The sequence below is a fragment of the Lithobates pipiens genome, unplaced genomic scaffold, assembly GCF_037356315.1.
Source record: "Lithobates pipiens isolate NorthernLeopardFrog02 unplaced genomic scaffold, aLitPip1_a1.2 Scaffold_16, whole genome shotgun sequence".
In the NCBI taxonomy this organism is placed as follows: domain Eukaryota; kingdom Metazoa; phylum Chordata; class Amphibia; order Anura; family Ranidae; genus Lithobates; species Lithobates pipiens.
Window position 1 is genome coordinate 564,259,869 of NW_027507748.1, and position 18,274 is coordinate 564,278,142.

General features: G+C 42.4%; 1 protein-coding gene across 5 annotated transcripts in view; it reads left to right on the forward strand.

Moving 5' to 3' along the window:
- Window positions 1–18,274, forward strand: part of LOC143983667 (glycoprotein-N-acetylgalactosamine 3-beta-galactosyltransferase 1-like) — an 81,188-nt gene that overhangs the window by 48,452 nt on the left and 14,462 nt on the right. For all 5 annotated transcript variants that reach the window (XM_077483637.1, XM_077483641.1, XM_077483642.1 and 2 more), the window contains one exon: window positions 15,637–15,831. In XM_077483637.1, coding sequence (XP_077339763.1) covers window positions 15,637–15,831 — 195 coding nt within the window. The remainder of the gene's footprint in view (window positions 1–15,636; window positions 15,832–18,274) is intronic.

Consider the following 18,274-nt stretch of genomic DNA (forward strand, 5'->3'; position numbering starts at 1 on the left):
GTTTGAAGTCTGGTTGCTGCATGAGAAAGGAGTTAGCTCCTCACAGAGGGGCTGAATTGACTGTAGAGCCGCCTGTTATAGAAAGCGTTAAAGATGCGTGGTCTGACCACGTTATATTGTTAATAGTTGAGGAAACAGTTTTGGTTAAAGTCTGTTGATCCACCAGAAACATGTCAATTCTTTTGTATATGTTATATGGAGCGGAGAAAAGTGTAAAATCTTTCTTTCCGGCGTGCAAACACTGCCACACATCATACACATCTTCTCTATGCAGGGTGCTTTGGAGGGAAATGGTTGGGCATTTCGCTTTTGTGGTTGTGTCTATAGATGGGTCAGGTACTATATTGAAGTCACCACAAATCATCCTTTCCTGTACGCTTTTATTTTTCTCAGGAGTTTATGAAGAAAATGGATCTGATGTTTATTTGGTGCATACATGTTAACAATAGTGTAGGTTACCTGGTTAATGTTGCACACCAAAATCAGCGTCCTTGAGGATTTATAATTTCCGTATGGGAGATAAACGCTGCAGTGTCTTTTATAGCAAGCATTACTCCTCTGGTTTTTGAATTTGCATTGGCAAAAAAAATGTGTGGAAAGTTTTTATGTTTGCACACCTGAGCAGATGTGTTACAAAAGTGCGTTTCCTGAGCACAGAGGATGTCAGACCTGTTCTTCAGTGCTTCCTTCCATAGGGATTTCCTTTTTACAGAATGGTTAAGCCCTTTAGGATTGATAGATAAAAAGTGGATGGCCATGGAGAAGTTTTGTAGACACGTTGGGTTTGAGATCAGTGTAAACATAAATGGAACATGTGGGCGTTGTGGGTAATGAGGTGTCTGTTTTATGGTATGAGTACTCACTGATACTGTAGAATTGATATTTATTGAACTTGTTGTCCATTTTTTACTTTCGGTCCTGGCGTAGACTAATTTCCTGGTTTTGAGAAAGCTTGGTTGTAATGTGTTTCAGACTTGGTAGGCAGCTGTGTAACTCCAAAAACAAAGAAAAAAATTGAAAATAGCCAAAGAAAAAAGACCAAACGTCAAAAACAAACATATGAAATAACATTTCAATTTTGCATAAACTTTAACATAAGCCATAGGGATATTTCTCCCCTATGGTTGTATTGGGTTTCACCCGTGTGCAGCTATATGCTGCTCAAGCGATTTGGGGGATAAGTTCAAGCCTAAAGGCTATTCCGGTTCCCCTCTAGGCATACATATTAAAGTTAATTATGTGACTTGGCGTTCCTTTGTGTTACTTTTTTCCAGTTTGGGCTAGACGGTCGTCGATTAGTGGTATCAGTGTTGTCATCATTGGGGTCTGGGAGAATTTTCCACTCTCTCAACAAGGAGATACCTTTTTCCAGGGAGTCCACAACATATATTTGATCCTGCTTGGTGATCGTAATTTTCGTGGGGTAACCTCATCTCTAGGATATGTTGTGGTTTCTGAGCACTTTTGTGATAGTGTTCAGTTTCTTCTTTTTTGCAGGGTGTGCTGAGATAAATCAGCGTAGAACTGCAGGCGCTTATATTGGGGTGGAATTTGTTTCTGCTTGCGCATCTTTTGCATTAGTTGCTCTTTTGCATGAAAAAAAATCAGGCGGAGAAACACATCTCTGGGGACTTTGACAGGAAGATATGTTGGCTTAGGTAATCAATGTATTTTATTGATGGAGACTTCCATGGCAGAGAGGTCAGGCAGAAGAGAGGCTTGTTCGCGTATGAACGCAGGTCTGATGGTTGGACTGATTCAGGGATCCCCCTTATTTTAAGGTTATTCCTTCTGGACCTGTCCTCAATGTCTGCTATTTTGTGCCTAAGCCATGCTGACTCCTCTTCTTGTTCCTCATTTGCATCCACCAGGTCATTTATGGTGGATGCATACTCCCACATCTTGCCTTCTATATGTTCCACCCTGGTCTCCACTGCGCTTAGCTCCCCACTGAACCTATGCATACAGCTCATCATATCTGCCTGCAGCATGCTTCGCAAAGATACTAGCATGTCTTTAAGTACAGTGTCGATCACAGGCTGGTTCATGGTGGGGAAATCGTTTTTTTTTTTTTAACAGAAAGTTTTTATTTAACGCTTCAGAATAACAGTACAGTCAAAGTTTGGCATTTGATAATGTTTGTTACAGTGTCAATTTAAGAGTTCCATAGCAGAATTTAACATCCTACAAATCCTTGCTGATCACCTTGCTAACATTCCTCTACCAGTGAAGAATCCCAACCATGTTCCCTTCTATGTAAAACAAGGACACACTTACTCTTTCCCTCCATCTATTGTGTATCACCACTGCGCTAAACAAAACCCTATACACTAAGCCGCCACTTTAAAAAAACAAAATGTGTACAGTATTCCTTATCTAGGATTTTTGGCTACTAGGCGAATGAGAGAGATACATATAGGATGCTGAACATCTTACATTGATCCCTGTAAAGCGGCGGTACAGTTAAGGAGCGGTGAGAGACTATCCACTATTCCCGCATACCCTGGGTCCGCCGTGACCACCTATGCTTCAGTATGGGTTACTCAAGAGTGCTGTGAATTTTTACATTTGGCGTGTTTATTCATCCTTTGATGTGAGTGCAATGTGAGAGATTTTTATGTGTGATTAAAAAGTTTTATACTGTATCACGCTATGGAAGCAAATCTTTTCTTTGTTGCATGAGAGTATATCTATGGGAACAGCCGTGACACCTATGGAAACATCCGTGGCGTCTATGAGAACAGCCATGGTACTAGCCCTGCATTCTGGAGTGGAAACCTGGATACCCCATTTAAACCCTGTAAAGGGAAAAAGCACATCCAGCCAAACACGAAAGTGTGAGGCATATACAGCGGGTGAGTGTAATCACATAAGGGGAGAGGAGTCACATCTAGAGCGGTGTGGTGGAGGAGTGTAGATGTAATCTGCTGTTTATTCAAGAGACACTGGTTATACGTTTTTTTCACTATTCCATTATTTGGATTATGATCTGAAGATTCAACGTATGGACTATGATTTTACTGGGATACATTATATTCTCAGGAGCTTTTCACAGTGGTGTTGGTAACAATGTTCTTGGGAAGTGGACATTGTTTGATAGAACTTGAAACAATTCATTTGATTCTCGTTACTTGTTTATTTATTTTTAGTGTTGAATAATATTTAGTCACAGGATATTTTTTTCAACAGATCGTATATATTTGTTATCACTATTCTTCTGGTGATATGTACTATATAATAATTTGTGTTAATTAATTTCGATACAAACTATTAATTAATTTTTTCTATTTTCTGTATGCTCGGGGCAGGGCTTGCACAGTGTAGTAACATTTAGTAATTCATGTTCACTGGATTGGGTCTATTATCTTTAATATTTTTGAATTCACTGGTGTGGATTTATATTCAGCGCCACTTTTTTTATTGTTTAGATAAGGAATACTGTACACATTTTCCCTTCTAGGTCCCGTCCTCCATTTCGTAGGGTAATCAATCTCTTCCCCCATAGGGGTATGTATCCCCTGCCCATCAGCTGTTTGTATTCTATTCCTTACCCGGTGTCGTCGGGTGACACTCGGAGCGAGGTGTGGGCAATCAGCCCCTGACCGAGACAGGGCGGGAATCCTTCAGTTGGTCCCCCGCCTCTCCGGCCCCTCACGCGCTCGCATCCACTCAGGCCGACCACACCTTGTCAAATTTAGCCGGGCATTGTCTACTCTCATAGGTAAGTTTGTAAAGGGGTAATACTGAATTAACAGCCTTTTGCCAGGAGTTCAACGTAGGGGGTTCAGTTGACTTACAGTGTATCATTATGTGGGGAAATTGTTAATTGAATCGTGAAGCTCTCTGGTGTCATCCTCTGAGTCCATTACAGGGCTCATTGTGGGGCTACATCCAGTGCCATCCAGCTTCAATTTGGCTTTAGCTGGGCTCCCCGATGGTGAGGAAGAGGGGGGGCGGGAGTGCTAGCTGCCATACGATTCATTAGTTTTAGGGGATGTAGTTGTGAGCTGCTTTGGCTTATTTTTAAGAGGTATGGTGAGCAAGGGGCCGGTGCCATTTTTCCTACCTCCATGCTGCGGCTGGGTGAAGTAATCCATCAGTCGTTGTTGCTTGGATGCTCCCTTTCGCTTGTCCATCATGCGAAAGTCCTATGAGCCGCTGTGTGCCGATGTATTCATGGGGATGCAGGAGCTCCGAAATTATGCCTCCATTCGGCTCCGCTGCAGGCCACACCCCAGCCCCAGGGCCATCTTTAATATTGATTGGACCCATGGTCTGGGGAGGTGAGGGGGCCCATTAATAGACAGAAAACTCCAAGGGATCCTTGGACTCCTAGGCTCAGTGGCAGTGCTGGGGGGAGCGGAGGGTGTGATCAATGGCAATGCTGATTTTATTTTTTTATACTGACTACCAATATAAAGAGGAGTTTCAACATTGGCCACCAATGTAATAGGGGTTTACACTGAACACTGATGTAATACTGTAGAATCATTCACATTACCCACCAATGTAAGGAGGGATTTACACTGACCACCAATGTAAGGGGGACATTCACACTGGCCACTGGCCACTAGTGTGAATGAAAGGATTCTACACAAGCACCAATGTAATGAGAAGATTTACACTGACCACCAATGTAACTGAGACATTTAGCCTGCGTTCACATTTGTGTGCATTGGAAAAGCATGCAAAATCGCTTTCCTGACACCACAGAAATGTGCTGCCCTTTAGCAGATACACAGCAGCACCATTAATTGTTAATGACACCCTCACACATCTGCTGACATGTGCCTTGGCACTGTGTGATTTTGCAAAAGGGTTTGGGAGTTTCTTCCGTATTTGTAGTGCATAGAACAGCCCATTGAAATGAATGGGCTGCCTTACATGTGACCTACATCTTTATCCACCCTGTCAGTACACCTTTGCATCCTTAAACCCAAGCTAACCTCTGCACCCCAAACCTCCTCCATCCTCTCCATTACCCCTCCCCTTTAATTCTACCTGCCTCTTCTGTTCATCTCTGCACCCACCTTACTTACCTCCATACATCCCCTCCTTGCTCACTTGTTCACCCCACACTGTAATTCCTTCTCTGCCTACCTCTGCACACCCCACATTACCCCCCCCCCCCCAATTTACTTACGTTTTCAGAACAGGCTGATGATAAGCTTAATGACTACAGTTGCAGGAAGAACTTTCAAGAATGCCCCTTTACCTCCCCAGTGGGCAGCATTCAGTATATGTGATGGTGGATATGACCTCGGGGGTCGGGCATGATATACATATGAATACCGCCTCTATTTCCATATGAATGCTGTCACTATTTACATATCAATGTCTGTATTCACACATAAAAACCGGGTCTGCAGGTGAGTCATGCATAAGCTACAAGAACCTTCGCGACACCCTGTATTACTTGCAAATGCACTTGTAAATTTATTAAGGTCTCCACAGTGGGAGCACATGCATTCTAATGAATAGACAAGGGGCAGGTGGGCCTGGAGGTAGCCCAATCCTCCTTAAAGGCACAGGGGCACACTGGACACCCAGCACATATGGTGTTTCCCTGAAAATAAGACCTAGCGCTATTTTCCAGGAGGGCTGCAATATAAGCCCTATCCCAAAAATAAGCCCTAGTTTGAAGTGCTTGTGCGTTTTTCGGAGAAACATGGTATAATCCTCTGTTACAGCGGTGTGCAGTGTGCTGTGTGTGTGTGTGTCTCTGATATCCTGCCTGTTGGTGGGGGATCTGGGCCCCCCTCCATGCAGTGTTCAGAGCAGAGAAGATGGCTTGGGGCAGGCGACGGAAGTACCGGGTGTCAGCAGGGGATCTCAGCCCTCTCCCTGCAGTGTTCAGAGCAGAGAAGCCAGCTCAGGGCAGGCAATGGAATCAATATAAGGTTAGAGTGTTTGCACAGTTGTATTGCAGCAGCACATTTTGCATTATATGATCCTTTTACTGGTATGTTCATACTGGAGATTCCTGCATGGCAAGCCCTACTCCGAAAATAAGCCCTAGTGTGTTTTTGGTGTCCAAAATGAATATAAGGCTTCGGGAAACATGGTAGCACAAGAGCAGCAACGCATACTGTTGGACAGGTTAATTCAGTTGGTAAGCAGACTGGTTGGTGAGTTGAGCTGAGAATTTTTTCTGGTTTTGTCTTTCATGCGTTTGCCTTGCCATGTGCTCCTTGCTGTGAAGGCCAGTTATAGGTGGGGCAGGGGCCATCTGTTTGTTACTAGTGTAAAGTTGGTGAGGGGACACAGTGGTCACCTTTACTGCCATTGTGCTATATGCTGGGTGTCCAATGTGCCACTGTGCATTTAATGAGGATTGGGCTATCACCAGGCCCACCTGCCTGCCCCTTGTCAATCCATAAGAATGCATGTGCTCCCACTGTGGAGACTCTCATAAATTTATAAGGCTCAGTTAATACCTAAACCGGCTGTGGATCACACAGCAACGCTGTCTGTCCCTATTCTCCATTTTAGGGACAAATCAGGGCAGAATCTTTTCCTGAATTCGGCCTTGAAATGGATGCAAAGACGCACAGCGTTTATGTGCAGTGCATTTTGCAGCCGCCCCAGAGACCGCTCCATAGAGAGCCGGTAATTTTCTCCTGCTATGCGAATTGGATGTGAAGAAAAACTGCATCCAATTCACATAGGTGTGAACCCAGCCTTAGAGTTAGGACTGCTAGTAATACCGTGTGCTGTAAAGGGGCTTTGCAGCTTATACATACGTTTGCAAATGTGTGCTAACTAAACCCCTGTTTTTAATGCATACTGTTGGACAGGTTAATTTGGTTAGTAAGCAGACTGGAAGATCAGTGTGCTGCTGCTTCTCCTCTCCACCTAGCTCTTATGCAACTGAGACCAGAGGGAATAGAGGAGAATGTAATCACATAAAAAAAAAAACTGTATTTATAATGTTTTCTATACACAAACATTTTGCCTTTAATTTCTATTTAATACTGGATGGATTGTTTTACAAAGTGATCATTTACAATCACTTTAATTCTGCTGCAATCGAATCCATACAACTGGCATCAAATTTGCAAAAATGGGCAACCATTTGCAAATTTGTTGCAGACATTTGCAAAACAGGGAGTGGTGCAGGTACTTGGAGATGTGCAGCAACAAAAGCTACTGTAGAATATGAATTGTAAATAATTTGCGCACATTCGCATGTAAAAAAAATATAACAAAACAATATGATCCTAAAAAGGTACCACAAAAGTGGAGAAGTCACCCGTAAATCACTGTTGAAAAGAATAAAACATGAAAACCAGTTTAAGACTCACCCACCGTTATACAATATATATATACAGTGGTGTGAAAAAGTGTTTGCCCCCTTCCTCATTTCCTGTTCCTTTGCATGTTTGTCACACTTAAGTGTTTCGGAACATCAAACCAATTTAAACAATAGTCAAGGACAACACAAGTAAACACAAAATGCAATTTGTAAATGAAGGTGTTCATTATTAAAGGTGAAAAAAAATCCAAACCATCATGGCCCTGTGTGAAAAAGTGATTGCCCCCCTCAGGAAATGAGGAAGGGGGCAAACACTTTTTCACACCACTGTATGGGAAAAAAAAAAAGAAGAGTAACATACAAAAGTGTACAGAGGGTAGACTTTGGCATGCAAATAGATGGATTCCATCTTCCGTCTACCACCTGTATCTGCAATAGGAAATTTTAATATTATGTATGCAAACTTTATGCCATTGGATTGTTGGGAGGTGGTTTTCGTGATCACTGTGTGTACCAATTTTTCATATTTTGATTTTCAGGAAGCAACAATTTGGGATTCTAAGGACACGTTGGTCCTGCCTTTTAGGCTGGATTCACACTATTGCAAATTCGATGTGGATTTTTCCGCATTCCAATTCGCATGACAGAAGACTGTGACCAGCTCTCAATGGAGCCGGTTCTCACAGCTAAGGGGGGTTGCAGATCGCACAGCAGAAGGGTCCTGTGCGTTTTTGGCTCTGTTTCAGGTCCAAATTCAGCCCAAAAAGTCAGACCTAATTTGGACCTGAACAGGGACGCACCGGAACCCCTGATGTGCCCCGTGGCCACACATAGTGTGAACCCAGCCTTAAAAGGGTTGTAAAGGTAAATGTTTTTTCACCTTAAAGCAGGAGTCCACCGGGACTCGCCGTTTTTTTTTTTTTTTAAAAAGCCAGCAGCTACAAATACTGCAGCTGCTGACTTTTAAAATAGTGACACTTACCTGTCCAGCGCGCCCGCGATGTCGGCACCCGAAGCCGATCTCTAGATCGTCACTCGGGTGCTGCGGCCGCCATCTTGGGTATGGGAATCAGGAAATAGAGCCTTTCGGCTTCATTTCCCGGTTCCCTACTGCGCATGCGCGAGTTGCGCTGCGCAATAAGGACGGTCCCCGCTGCCTCTGGGATCTGTGTGTTTCCCAGCAGGCAGCAGGGCACTTGCGGAAGGGGGCGGGCACTTGCGGAAAGGGGCGTAATCTACACCCCTTTCCGCAGAGAGCTATCCCGGAAGTGGGTGCAGTTACCTGGATTATCCAGGTAACTGCACCCCCTCCCCCCTGAAAGGTGCCAATTGTGGCGCCGGAGGGGGGGAGGATTCCGATGAGCGGAAGGTCCATTTTAGGGTGGACCTCCGCTTTAATGCATTCTATGCATTAAGGTGAAAAAACATCTGACACTGCCGGCGCCCCTAGTCCCCCAATTTTACTTACCTGACCGCTCAAAAATCCCGCGCTCGCCCCCGCCGTCCTCTTCGCCGCTCAGCCTGGCCACTGATTGGCTGGAGTGGATGGATTGAAAGCAGCGCAGCCATTGGCTCGCGCTGCTGTCAATCACATCCAATGACGCAGCGCGCCAGGGGGGCGGGGCCTTGTGATACAGCGAGCGGCTATAGCCGCCAGCTGTATCACGGGAGCGCGCCTGCAGGTGCTTCTCACCAATGCGAGGGAGCTCGCATGAACGTGAGAAGCACCTGCGGGAGGAAGCCGAGACAGCCGCCGAGGGACCCCAGAAGAGCAGGTTCGGGGCCACTCTGTGCAAAACGAGCTGCACAGTGGAGGTAAGTATAACATGTTTGTTATTTTAAAAAAATAAAAAAAATTGCTTTACAATCCCTTTAAATTTATCTTGCCCAAATTATTTTAACAGCGTGGCTATAGAGATAAACATTTAATAAATGTATACTTTTGTATTGATACATTAGTGTCTTGAGCGGTTGGTCTAGTATTCCTTTCCTGATTTATGTATAATAGGGGATGTTTGACACATTCTCATGCATCATTTAGAAATAGAATGCTGCTGTATTAATAAATGTCCCCCATCGTGCCTAAGCTACATTCTCAAAGTACATTTGATGACATGTAAAATGCATTTCATAAGTACTTCAAAAAACGTTTGATTTTAATATTCAATTTAATTTGAATTCAATTTGGAGCTTCCTGAGCGAAGACCACGTTCACTATTGGAAAAACTTTTCAGAAATGTATTCCATCATGCTTCTTCAAATTCTCTTGTCACTACCATCAAAAATGAATGTTGATTTGACCTCACTAATGATTAGGAAGTCAAATGAATGTTCTTACAACTAACATTTTTAAACACAATTCTACTAGTATTTAGCCAGAGGAAGTTCTTTAGGTTTGTTGTTTCATGACTGATGAGCGTTGTACTTGTGCACCACCTAGTGGCAACACTAGATATAGACAAATTCTGTAAGCCCTTGTACACGCAGTCGGAACATTCCGACAACAAAATCCGTCCGATTTTTGTTGCATACACACGGTCTAACAAAGTTGTCAGAAAATCTGATCGTTCGAAACGTGATGACGTTCGTTCGTTGCGACGGGACTACATTGCGGCTAGTAGCCAATAGCTTTGGTCTCGTAATTTGATCTGAGCATGCGCGCCACTTTGTCTGATCGGAGTTCTCTACAAACAATCGGACAAAGTCCGATCGGATCATGTTGTCGGAAAATTTTATATCCAGCTCTCAAACTTTGTTGGTCAGACATTCCAACGAAAAAAGTCAGATGGAGCCCACACACGGTCAGATTATCTGACAACGCGGTCCGATCGGACATTTTCCGTCAGAATTTCCGACCGTGTGTACAAGGGCTTAAAGCTTAGGGCGAAAGTGAGAATAAATGGGGAATGTTCAGAGGGGTTCCATTTGGAGAGGGGGACAAGACAGGGGTGCCCTTTGTCGCCCCTGCTTTTCGCCCTCTCGATGGAGCCTCTGGCTATAGCCTTGAGAGAGGCGAAGGATATTCGGGGGTTTAAAAGAGGGAACGAAGAGGAAAAGGTTGCCTTGTATGCAGACGATGTATTGCTGTTATTAGGGGACACGGGGCCCTCATTGGTGGCGGCAATGACCCTGATAAAAGAATTCGGGTATTTCTCTGGACTTGAAATTAACTGGGAAAAATCTGCCCTCCTACCAGTGGATCCCCTCGATACCCCACTGCCAGTACAGGTATCCCAAATAGAAACAGTTAAACAAATGAAGTACTTGGGAGTGAATATGACGGCAGACCCAAGGCAGTATATAGCAGGGAATTTAGTTCCACTTATGTCAAAATTAAAACGTAAAATTAGAGTATGGAAGAACCTCCCCTTGTCAGTAGCCGGTAGGTGCAACTTAATTAAGATGGTGTGGATGCCTCAAATATTATATGTTATACAAAACTCACCGGTTTGGATTCCAAAATATTGGTTTAAAAAAATGGAAAGTTTGTTTAGAGAGGTGATATGGAAGAACAGTGTGGCAAGAATTAGTTTACAAGCACTACAGAGACCAAGGGAAATGGGTGGGATGGCACTACCTAATATGAGATACTACTTTCTGGCTGCCCAATTACAGTATATGAGGGGAGGTAACCCGGTGGCAGTGACAGGAAGGGGGGGTGGACCCCTGGGGAGGGATACTCCACATAATACGGTCGCGGAAGCCGTGGAAGCCGACTCATTTAGGACCAACTGCCCCACAGTCCAACTGATGGTAAAGTGTTGGGAGGAGGTAAAAGTAATATTGGGGTACAGAGGATATACAGAATTCTCACCAATATGGGAAAATAAAAACTTAGAGGAAATTAAGAAAATGGGGAGATTAGTAGAATGGGATCGGAGGGGCATACACTTCTTAGTACAACTATATAAGGATGGGAGACTGAAAACATTTCAGGAATTAAGGGATGAATATGGGTTACCGGCTTATTACCTCCTTAATTATATACAAATTAAACATGCGTTAGAGGCACAATTTAGAAACAGGAAGTTGGAATGGAGTAAGATGCCTGCACTCAGGAGAATCATAAGCTATAATATATCGAAAGGAGGTATTTCTGAGATCTATAGGTATCTAAAGGGAACAGAACAAGAAGGGGTAATAGAGGAGAAAAAAAAGGCAAAATGGGAAAGAGAGGTGGGCCCAATATCGGTAGAACAGTGGGAAAAGGTTCTGGCATTGGGGGCGAAAGTTTCCTTATCTCCATCAAATAGTATATCTCAAATGTATTTAATCCATAGGGTATATTATACTCCTCTTAAATTGTTTAGATTTGGGAGGAGACAGGATGCAGAATGCCAAAGGTGTGGGGACCGAAGAGGAGATTTAATACATATGATTTGGCGATGCCCAAGATTATATAGATATTGGGTAGGAATAATAGGAAAAATTAATAAAGTGTTTGGGTTATCATTGGAAGTAGAAGCCAAAATCTGTATAATGGGATTGATAGAAGAAGAGGAGGTACGAAGGGATATCCACACAGCGGTTATTAGATGCCTTTTTCAGGGGAGGAAACTAATTGCGTTTAAATGGCAGAGGAGGGAAGCGCCTACAGTAAAGGAATGGATGGAAAGGGTGAAAGATAACATAAAAAAGGAGGAATACATATATAGGAAAAGAGGTAATTATGGGAAGTTTGTTAAAATATGGGGAAAGTGGGGTGAGCAATGAGAAAGGGTGAGTAAGTTGCAAGAGTGATGGATGAAGGAGGGAATGAATGAGAGGTGGGGAGGGGGATGGGAGAAGGGAATGAGTAATTTGTTTAAGTTTGATGTTATTTAAAATTTTCTTTTGTATAAATTGTGAATGGAATATTACTGGCGGAGGGAATGGGAGGGGTTTGATAGGGGGAGGGAGGATGGGAGGGGGGGATAAGGGAAATTTGTCTGTAAGGGGAATTATTGTATGTGATTACTTTGTGGTAATATTTGTAAATTTGAATATAAAGCAAATAAAATAAAAAAGTTTAAAGATTAAAAAAATAAAAATAAAAAAAAAAAGCTTATTTCATGGACACCTGTGCCAAAAGAAATATGCTGGCATTTCTGTCTGAAAAGCCTATCATGTTTCCCCCAAAAATAAAAATATAAGCCCTACCCTGCAAAATCTTATAACCCTCTCTATTAGAGGAGTACATAATGTACAATGTGTGGGTTTCTGAAATATAAGTGCAGGGAAGAGAGCTCCGGTGGGTCACAGAAGCACAGAGTTGAGTTATAACGAAAGTATCTAGCACAATTATATTACAGAAACACACACATTGTACATTATATACTACTGTAATAGAGTGGATTATTGGATTTTACAAGCATTTTAACTCCGTTCACACTGGGGATTCCTGTCAGGCAGGGAGAGAGAGGGGGAGAGAAGACAGCACATTACATGGTAAGACCTACCCCGAAAATAAGCCCTACTGTGTTTTTTGTTGCCAAAATTAGTATAAGACCCGGGCTTATTTTGGGGGAAACGCGGTAGTTGTCCCGCTGTCATGTTTTCCAATAGATTCAATGTTTTTTAAACCACTGACCCAAAAAAAGTATTTGCCTTGGTTACCACCTGTTCAGAAGGTTATAGAAAATCCAACATTTTAGAGAGGTAAGTAGGGACTACCTTTAAATTACAATATCTGTTTTGATGACAGCTGTGTAATAAAAAAAATTCCATTCACTCTGTAAAAAATGTGATCTCTCTTCTTGTTGGTATCCAGTACAGTATGTAAAGTAGGTAACAATCTCCCCAATAGGACACAGACAACAGATGAGAGCCCCAAAGACCTTTTATTTATACCTATTAAAGAAAAGAGAAGATTGGGCTTTAGCTACACTTTAAAGTGTTTGTTACCCCAGCATTTCATATTCCTCAAATATGTGTGTTGTACTACTTATTTCTATTAAATAAGTATAGTGTTGTGTAAAATACCTGGTGATCCTACCAGTTTCCCTGCTTGCCTTCTTGTTCAAATATAAGAGATTCCAGTACAAAGGTATTGGTAATAATGCTGTAAATATATGATCACCACAGGTATGAAATAACAAGTTGAAGCATAAACAACTGATAAACAACTGTTGGTGTTTCCTTTTTCAAACTGACCACACTAGGCATGGCAGCACATCATTTCCAGCGTGGTCAGTTTTCTGGTTGTGCTGGGAGAACAGTCTGCCTGTCCTTCCAATGGCCAAGACTTGTGCTGACACGCCCTTTTGCACAGCCATTTAGTGGGAAAATTTGTGTGTTGCTGTTTCTTTGCCTCCTGCTGACACACCCCTTTGCAGTCTCCATCCCCTGCAGCTGACAACAGAGGTTATGTGATCACTTATAAAAAAAGAAAGAAAAAAATCAGAACATTTACACTGTTATACAAGCTGTACACTCACTACATGTAGCAAAGTGTAATTTCTTCAGTGTTGTTACATAAAAAGATATAATAGAATATTTACAAAAATGTGAGGGGTGTACTCATTTTTGTAAGATACTGTATATAACTAAATTAATCCATTTAGGTGAAGGTATGCTTAAAGTGATACTAAGATTTCTTTAAATTGCAACTCCACTTTTGTTGAGTAAAAAACATTCTCCTCTGGGTGATCTATGAAAACTACAAGATTTTTAACAAACTTTGTTGCAGATTCCTAACTTTTGCTATTCTGAAGAAATCCATGTGTGTTTTTCTGTGCCCATGGGCAAAAGTGAGTCTAATGGGAGTGGTTTCATAATTATCAACCAGCTGCTGCACCTGCAATGCTCTAATCAGGATTCTGCATCCCTTTAGATGTGATTTCCTATTAGGGGTATCTTACCAAAAATAACATTTTTGTTGCAGGGGATGCCTCAAATCTGACTTGTATCTTAGTGCAGACTTCTGGGAAAATCAGTGAGCCAATCACACAAGCAGGAAATTACATAACTGGGGAAGGGGCATTCTGTGTACAGATCACCTCCAGGTAGCCATATTGCATTTCACAGAAAATGACAGAGCTGCAGATTAAAAAAGAAAGGTAATTTTTAATAGCATTCAATTACAATAGGACTTGTGTCACAATTGTATATGCCAGTGATGGTGAACCTTGGCACCCCAGATGTTTTACTACTACACTGCAGAGTACATGAGCATCATGGGAAATGTAGTTCCAAAACATCTGGGGTGCCAAGGTTCGCCATCAATTGTATATGCTATATTATAATTTTTTTATTTACTTTTTTTCCCCATGAAAGTGGAGTTACCCTTTATATTGAAATAAAAAAGAGATTCATATGTATCTTCTCTGTGCAGCAATATTGCACAGAGTGGTCCCTTACCTCTTCTTTGGCAGTCCCTCGCTGACATTGTCTGCATATTCTTCCTGTGGGTAGCAAGCCATGCACTCTGAGAGCACCCATGCAGAGGCATTCCCGAGCCAGGCTGTGTTCATCCATAGACACAAAGCATGGCTCGGCCATGCCCCTCCCTGCTCACTTGATTTGAATGGCAGCAGCAGGAGCCAATGACTTCCACTGCTGCCTTTGTCTCCTGTGAGTAGAATAAGTGAAGAGAGGAGCTGAAGTGTTTAGGGTGGGGGCTAGACGTTTTTATACCCTTATACAGGGAATGCATTAAGGTAAAAGACTTTTAGACTTTGAAACCCCTTTTAAAGTGGATGTAAACCCACTCTCATCCTTTCTAAGCTACTGCCATAGTGGTTATCTATAAGGATATAAATACCTCCTGCATGTATCCTTACCTGTCAAATGTCTCCCCTTTGTCTGTTATGAGACCCGAAAAACTGCAGATTCTGTGGGTGAGTCTGTTGTCTGGAGCTCGGTGGGTGGAGTCATGATGTTAGTAGACTCCCCGCCCACCTCTACACTCCCCTTGTCAACATGCATTTTCTCCTGTGTATTTCTTACACTGAACTTCTGCTATGATCACTAACATCCAGTCAAAACCCAGAAAGGTCACCACATGACTTCAGCATGTCCAATCATGCTGAGGTGTGGAGCAGCCAATCTTGGGAGAGCTGGCGAAAGGAGGAGGGGATCTGAAGTACACAGAATGCCTCTCTAAGGCTTGTGCATGATATATGTAAATCACCTGTCACTCACAGCAAGGGGGGAGAACTGACTACTATTACTCTGTGTGTCAGTTTTTATCTTACTGAAAGAAAAATAAGAGGACTGCTCAGAGCTGGATTAACTCTTCATGGCAAGACTGGGCACAGATGACATGAAATCCTATACTATACAAGGTGCAAGCCTTAATTAAAAAATATATTGTTTTGGTTTACATCCACTTTAATTGTGGCAAGATTTGTTAGTTGATGACTTTTAAACCATGTATTACATTTTTACCCATTTCTTTACAGCCATGGCATTCTTTGTGGGCAAGAAATCTGGGATATCATTAATTGTTGGCATCTTGCTGGGCTTCTTCACAACACTCCTCTTTTTTCACGCCGTCTTCCGCATTTCCAGCAACAAGCCACCTCCAGCCATTCAGTATTGGAGAAATAAGGAGATGCTACAGTCACTTGATGAGTTTCCTCATACTCACCTTTTAGGTAAATTGATAATATTAGTAGCTAAATCAATTAAGTTACTCAACTTTTTTTTCCTACTGTTATTATAAATGCCTACCCGATCACCAGTGTCTTTGCACCCGTTTACAAATGGAAGACAAGTAGGAGCTTTATTGGAAGAGATTTGGGGGTTGCAAAGGTAAAAAATTCACCTTAATACATTCTATGCATTAAGGTGAAAAAACATCTGACAATGCCACCCCCCCCCCCCAGCCTGACCCCTTGAAAGTCACGCGCTTGCCTCCAACATCCTCTTCGCCACTCAGCCTTCTGGTTGGTTGGCTAGAGTGTATGTATTGAAAGCAGCACAGCCATTGGCTCGCGCTGCTGTCAATCACATCCAATGATGCAGTGCACCAGGGGGCGGGGCCGAGTGATACAGTGAGATACAGTGAGTGAGATACAGGCTGTATCACGGGGGCGCGCCCGCAAGCACTTCTCACCATGCGAGGGAGCTCGCATGAACGTGAGAAGTACTTGTGGGGGGAAGCCGAAATAGCCGCCGAGGGACCCCAGAAGACCAGGTTCGGGGCCACTCTGTGCAAAACGAGCTGCACAGTGGAGGTAAGTATAACATGTTTGTTATTTAAAAAAAAAAAAAAAATTCCCTTTACAATCCCTTTAAATAGGGCTGAAGTTCAGTGACAGGGTGGGGTAATGGGGTTATGGAAATGGAAAACAGTGAAAATTAGAGTCTGATAAAAATGGACAAAGGGGAAACTACTGAACCAGATATACTCTGGGAAAAAAATATTTTTCAACTCCAAATGGGAGAGCAAAACTAGTGTTTTTCCCTAATGCTAGGTACAAGCGAGGAGTTTTTTCGTTCAACTCAGCAGGTTAAGTGATGTTAGTGCAGTGATCTTCCCCGCTGAGCTATTGTGTTCTGACATAGGGGGACTGCCCCCCCCCCCCCACCAGAACACACTGATCAGAGATTGGCTGCAAACTCTAATCAGATACTGGTTTTCCAGCATGCCCATTTGCCCGGCTTTTATAGGACATGCTGCTTTACACACAGGCTGAATGTTGGCCAGTTTCTGTTAAACCAGCCGACAGACTCGATGTTCGACGGTACCCGCCGATCCTTCAATACAGAGGGAGAATGGTGGTCTCCCTTTGTAAACATGGCAGATGGCTGTTCTGTCAGGAGGGAAGGCATGGACCCTGTGTCTCTGCAAAGCAGGGACATGGGTTCATGCTTTCCCCTAATAAAAGCAACACACAAAGTACACTAAAACACTGGCTAGGAAACACATTTAATCCTTTGATCGCCCCGATGTTAACCTCTTCCCAGCCACTGACAGTGTATATTTTTAGCACTGATCACTGTATTAGTGTTACTGGTCTCCAAAAAGTGTCAAGAGTGTAAGTTAGTGTCCAACTGCCCACCCAATATTGTAGTCCCACTATAAGTCGCTGATCACCGCCATTACTAGTATACAAAATAAATAAAGAAAAATATCCCATAGTTTGTAGACACTATAACTTTTGTGCAAACCAATCTATATACAGTTATTGGGATTTTGTTTTACCAAAAATATGTAGCAGAATACATTTTGGCTTAAATTGACAAAGAAATTCGATTTATTTATTTTTTTCATTTTTTTTATTGCAGATAATATAAAAATAGGAAAGTATTGTTTTTTTTTAATGGTTAGACTTTTTTGTTTATAGCACAAAAAATAAAAAAACGCATAGGTGATCAAATACCACCAAATAAAATGTGTATTTGTGGGAAAAAAAGGACATATATTTTATTTGGGTACAGCATTGCATGACTACGAAAATGGTAGTTAAAGTAACGCAATGGCTTATCACCCAAAAAATGGCCTGGCTGTGAAAGGGGGGTATTCCTTTTACAGTATCCCAGTTCATTTATTTTTTTTTAACTTGATGATTACAGCTGAACTCTATGCAAATGCAAATTTGTAAATACATAGCTAGGATATAAATATGGGAACCATTTAATTTGCAAAAGAGTTTGCAATTTTGTCCAGCCACTTAGACCTTAGATTTACAAAGCTCTGCCTGCAGCACAGCCAGGATAGTAACCTTACTATGTTCAACTAAAGTTAAAAAAAACACATATTGGTCACCTCCCTATAACTAGCATGTGACTGGACAATTAAGAAGCAGCAGTACACTGACAAGCTCTTTGTTCTGCTCACTCCCCTGATGGCATGTTTCATGCAAGCACAAAGCACATAGTACTTATGGTATGTTTTGGACCTTAATTTAACCACTTGAGTCCCAAGCGCCATTTTAAAATGGTGCAAGCCAATGTGTGATACTGTGACGCCATTGGCTTTAGCGCTGAAACTGCAAGCTGTCTCAGGACAGCCAGGAACCAGTGCTAAAATAGGAAGCTAAGCTAAGAATTGAGCCGTGGTAAGGAGCTTCTAATAGTGCAGATATTCTAGTT